Source organism: Capsicum annuum, chromosome 11 (assembly GCF_002878395.1).
Source record: "Capsicum annuum cultivar UCD-10X-F1 chromosome 11, UCD10Xv1.1, whole genome shotgun sequence".
Classification (NCBI taxonomy): Eukaryota; Viridiplantae; Streptophyta; class Magnoliopsida; order Solanales; family Solanaceae; genus Capsicum; species Capsicum annuum.
This window is the reverse complement of record NC_061121.1, coordinates 15,477,947-15,483,383: the sequence shown is the minus strand read 5'-3', so window position 1 is coordinate 15,483,383 and position 5,437 is coordinate 15,477,947. Positions and strand designations below refer to the sequence as shown.

Sequence of the window (5,437 nt, the reverse complement as noted above, 5' to 3'; positions counted from 1 at the left end):
TTTTTACAGAGAAGGTGGGGTGGGGTGTTGGGGCGGGGGGAGGGGGGCGATGGTGGGGAGAAGATGAAGATATGAGGATTTAGGGTTAGGTTAAAAGGATATATTGTAGTATATATATTGTTATATAGTGCACTTATTTTGTGCACTATATTGCAAAAAAAAAAAATTAGATAGTGCACAAAAATAGTGCACTATCCACTGTTATTGGATTAATATGTTTTGGTTCTCAGGAAAAAAAAAACCATGATATCAACATATAGTTTCCGCAAGGGATGAACACAACTATTCAAGTTAGTAGAAAAAAATACAGTAAATGAGTCAAAACATCATTGAGATTTCTTCTTATACAACTAAAAATGTCTCAGAAAGATATTCATTAGTCTGTATCTAGTTGAGCAGGCTTCTTGTCGATCATATACAGAGTTGGCTCGCGTTTTCTGATAGGCTACTATAAGTTCATGGAATTTATCCTTCGAGCATCACCTTTGCAGCATCAACCAATATTGGGCGAAGATCATTAGAAGCACGACCAAGCACAGTGTATCCTTCCTTGTCCTCAATGTCAACATTTGCTCCATGTCTTATGAGGAGTAAAGCTACCTGTCAAGTAAACGTAATCACAATGTGCTTTATTGTTTGTTCTGTAATGTTGTAAATTCCAAAACAAATATATGTGTAAGTGAAACAGCCTCTCTATCTCCAAGAGGTAGAAGTAAGGGCTGCGCGGATCAGTTTGTGCCCCTCAAACCCAAATCAATTCACGAGGTGCTACACCTTTTTTCAGCATGCATATACTGGGTAAAACTGCCCACAAAAAGTTACGAAAAGAACCATGGTCTCCCAGGGCGTTACCACTTCACTGACCGACAAATAGGACACCACCTCGGTGCGTCGATTTGTTTTTGCACATTGGCAATACGAATAGAATCAAAGCTTCACCTAACTAAAAGTAACTTCAATATCAAAGGCATCATTACCATCCACCTGCTGCGATTCCATTCCCATGTAGCTAAACATAGCATGATTAGATTGAATGATTTTGGGTGAGTTTTTCAGAGGAATATTTCATAGGTGAGCAACAATAGAGTTTCATGCAGAGTTTCCGAGGGAAACAACTTTGTTTAAATATAAGCTGGTTTCAATGGTTTGACCTCAGGCATAACAAAGGAGAGAAAAGGATAAAACTGTTCTTTCCCAAATACAGAAGTGGGAGAAAGTAGTAGAATAACGAGAAAGGAGCCGCATAAGATGAAGGGTCCTTCACCTGACCAAATAAAAAGGTGTAATAACTAAAAAAGGGGAGCATGAGATATCTGATACTTGACATGCTTAAGTATTCAAGAAAAGAAGAAAGAAGTCTTATAACAATAACCAAAAAAAAAAATCTCTGCAATGTTCACTTGTCAACTATTTATGACCCTTCTGATCTATATTGTTTATGGATAAGATTCAGGACACTTAACCAGTGCAAAAGAAATAACCTCTACATAATTACCTCTTTATTGCCGCATACAACAGCAGTCATCAAGGGTGTTTCCCCTGCCTTGTCAACTTCATCAACTTCAGCGCCTTCCTCAATTAATAGTTCGCATAGCTCAGAGTTCCCCGTGCTAGCTGCACGATGCAATGGGGTGCATCCTACCTACATCACATGTTAATAAAATCAATAGCAAGAAGTTGCGAACACCCTAATCTTCAAATATTATTGAAACCATAATAAGCTTTCCAAGGAGATGAGTATCTCCAAGCATAAGATCACAAACCTTGTCTTTTGCATTGATCTTAGCACCATGTGAAATCAAAAGTTCAGCTATTTTCGCTCGACCCTTGCTAGCAGCATAGTGAAGAGCAGTGCGGCCACCATCATTTTTCTGATTTACATCAGCACCTATTTACAAATATACACACTATCACGAATTCATGGCTCAACAACTAAAACAAGTGAACTGTATTCATTGAAACTATCTAAACAATGCTAACAAAAGCAGGTAGACTTTCACAGGTCACTCCTTCCATGGAACAGCAACAGAGTCATTATAGGATACACGAGACTAAAAGTAACAAAAACATATTGCTGATATTAGGATAACCTTGTTTCATCTTCCAAAACTGCACTTCAATAGATTTCGTGACAGAAGGGAGTCCCAACTTGATATTGGAGAAATAGAAGAACGGCTAGATGGATTGGCACAAACTGAGTACAAGATATTTCAAGTTAACGCTCAACAAATCAATATCTTTAAACTGTACATCCATTATCTGTCTGCCTTTAGCTCATCAATTCAATTTCTTCTACTCTTTAAAATCCATAAGTCGATTCCACCCCCCCCCCCCCCCCCCCCGCACAAACCCCACTTGTGGGATTACACTGGGTATGTTGTTGTTGTAAATTAATTAAACTCCAACAGGCTGATAGATCTATAGAAATCCATTCTGTTGAATGCATAGGAATCTTTGGATCTTTTATTTTTCATTCTAAGACATGTTTCCAATTTTGTAAAGATAAATTCTTCGGATAAAACTGCAAATTGTTAACTCACCTCTGTTGAGCAAAATCTCCACAATTTCCACATTACCACTGCTTGCTGCAGAGTGCAATGGCACCCAACCTTCTTCGTCACCGCTATTTATACCACTCGCTGAGGGATCAGCAGCTGCAAGAATCTTTACCACCTAATATACAATCACCAAAACACAAATATCCCACATATAACTTGAATCCCAAGATCCAACATTGTAAACATCACATTCAGGAATTAGATAAAATTGTACTCTCTCCCCTCAATTTTTTTTACTCCATTTCTACTTGGAGAATCAAACATACAATTCTCTTACTATGATTTTTCAAATGTCAAAAACAATGTGATTTACATGAGTCCCCCTTATAACTAAAATATTTTTTTTTAACACTTTTCCCTTATTAAGAGTCTACTAGACTAACTTCCCGAGCTAGATACGGCAAGATTTGAAAACTACTATAGTAAGATACATTTTCCTATTTCAAATTGGTAACTCGATACATTTTAAAACAAGAGGATTAGTTTTATTAGTGTGCCCAAATTGGCTGACTTCCATCATTACTTACAGATTGTTTGAATGGTTGTGACCTATTGTATTGTATTGTATTGTTAGTTTACATACAATGTTTGTTTTGATTATTACTTAAATTTTATAGTATCGCATCGTTGAATCCGGCGTTAGGTAACAACAAAAAGGCTCATTTTATGTAATGACCGATTTGACGTGATGTGATTGTGTCGTTGCCTATTTTTTAGTTTTTATTTATCCCTCTCAAAGAGCTCCCAACCATTTTTTGCTCCCTTGGTGACTTGAACTCACAACCTCGGGGTTGGAAGTGAGGAGTGCTTAGCATCTGAGCAAATCCCTCTTGTAACCTTTTCTTTTCTCACTTTATTTTTACTATTTAGTAATACTCTTTTTTATAATCATGGTGTTGGGCAGAGGCGGAGCTACAGTGTATTTGGGGGGTTCGACCGAACCCAGTAGCTTTTACATAGACCCTGTATTTATACTACAAAATTTAGAAATAATATATAAAATATATAGCTACGAACCCACATAAAAACATGGGACGCTGATACAGCGGAGGACGGGTGAGAGTAAAATCCCTTCCGCCCTAGAGATGTGGGTTCGAACCCCACTAGCAATACTAATGTTTTTGCTTTTTACTCTTTGTCTTAAAATTATGAACCCGCAGACTTAAAATCCTGACTTCGCCTCTGGTGTCGGGGCTAGCTTTCACGCACCTCATCTAAATCCACAGGATACCTGTCATCTTCCACCAGCACTATATCCCTGGTAACTCTATCCACCAAAGCTAGGACAAATGAAAAAAAATCACCTAGTGTTTGTCTCTGTTGGAATTAAACTTAAACCTCATGTTCTCAACCCACTTCATTGACCACTAGACCACACCTAAAGAGCAGCCCGGTGCACTAAAGCTCCCGCTATGTGCAAGGTCAGGAAAGGACCCCACCACAAAAGTGTATTGTACATAGTCCTACCATGCATTCTGCTAGAGACTGTTTCCAAGACTTGACCCCGTAACCTCCTGATCACATGACAGCAACTTTACCAGTTACTCCAAGGCTCCCCTTCCACACCTAGAAGCTAATAATCCTATTTTTTTCATTTAACCTATTCTTTTCTATAGTAACTCTAACCAGTATCCTACATTTATTGTAGGTTTATTTATCCGTCAAATCACTAAATGTGTGACATTATGTAATGACAGAAAATAATACAATCTATCCATTTGTTGTATTCATTAAAACAATATGAAAAATACAATACAACACCAATAAGACTAATTTGGTACAAGGATCAGGATTAACTAAACCGCAGACAAATTTTAGGATGAGCTTTTACCTTATATTTTTTTGGAGATAAAATCGCGGAATAACTTATCTCACAGTTAGTTATTATTGTTACTTTATCTCACAATAACAATCTCAAAATAACTTGTTTCCCAACCAAACGAGCTCATACATTACAATTTACAGTGTAATTTTTATCTCGAAATAACTTGTTTACAACCTAACGAGCTCATACATTACAATTTACAGTGTTATTTTTATCTCACAATAACAATCTCAAAATAACTTGTTTCACAACCAAACGAGCTCATACATACCAATTTCAATTCCATTATTTTTTTCTAAAAATATGAAGTGAGAGTGAAAGAACCTGAGTGTGTCCAGAAGAAACGGCAACATGAAGGAGAGAACGAGCATCTTCATTACGGAGAGACAGGGCTTTGATTAGCTGATGTTCAGTGAGTGATTTGAAGAGCGATGAATCGCCACATTCAGCTGCTTTGAACAATTCTTTCTCCTTCATTTCAACTGAGGGTTTTTCCGATTCCATTTTCGCCGGTTTTTGTACACCGATCAGTAGGGTTTTAGCTGGCCACGGTCCGGTGGCGTATTTTTGAGATGAAATGGAGGGTAATATGGTAATTTACACAGCTACTCTTCTTTTTATTAGGCGTTTGGCTGAAAATTAAAACAACTTGAAGTTGGAGGTGTGTTTAATATGAATTTAAATTGGAATTGGTATTAAATTTTTGTGGGAGAAAGGGAGTGATAAAGATTATTCTCCCTCCATTTAAAAAAATATCAATTTTAGTTTAACATGAATTTAAGAAAAAAAATTAAATATCTGGTGGTTAGTTCTGTCAAAAGAATCAAAATGTTGTTTAATAATGTGGCTTCAAATATACTACGTAAAAAGTTGGAAATGAAATATTGTTAAAAAAGAAAAAGGATCATTCTTCTTTTAAGAAACTAAAAAAAAAAAAAGTATATCATTTTTTTGTAAAGCATGGAATACTTATTTTCACTTTTTTTACTTACAGTTATAATTGAAACTCTTATGGCCAAACATCATTTTACGGAATAAAATGAACAAGATTTTT

The 5,437-nt window shown here is 36.5% G+C and overlaps 1 protein-coding gene across 1 annotated transcript; it reads right to left on the bottom strand.

Moving 5' to 3' along the window:
* Positions 1-228: 228 nt before the first annotated feature.
* LOC107848300 (26S proteasome non-ATPase regulatory subunit 10) lies at positions 229-5,190 on the bottom strand. Its single transcript, XM_016693036.2, has 5 exons — positions 4,708-5,190; positions 2,541-2,673; positions 1,764-1,888; positions 1,496-1,642; positions 229-600 (listed from the first exon to the last, which is right to left on the bottom strand). Exons 1-5 carry the CDS (start codon positions 4,885-4,887, stop codon positions 466-468), a joined length of 720 nt encoding a protein of 239 aa, XP_016548522.2. The 5' UTR covers positions 4,888-5,190; the 3' UTR covers positions 229-465.
* Between the last annotated feature and the right edge of the window lie 247 nt (positions 5,191-5,437).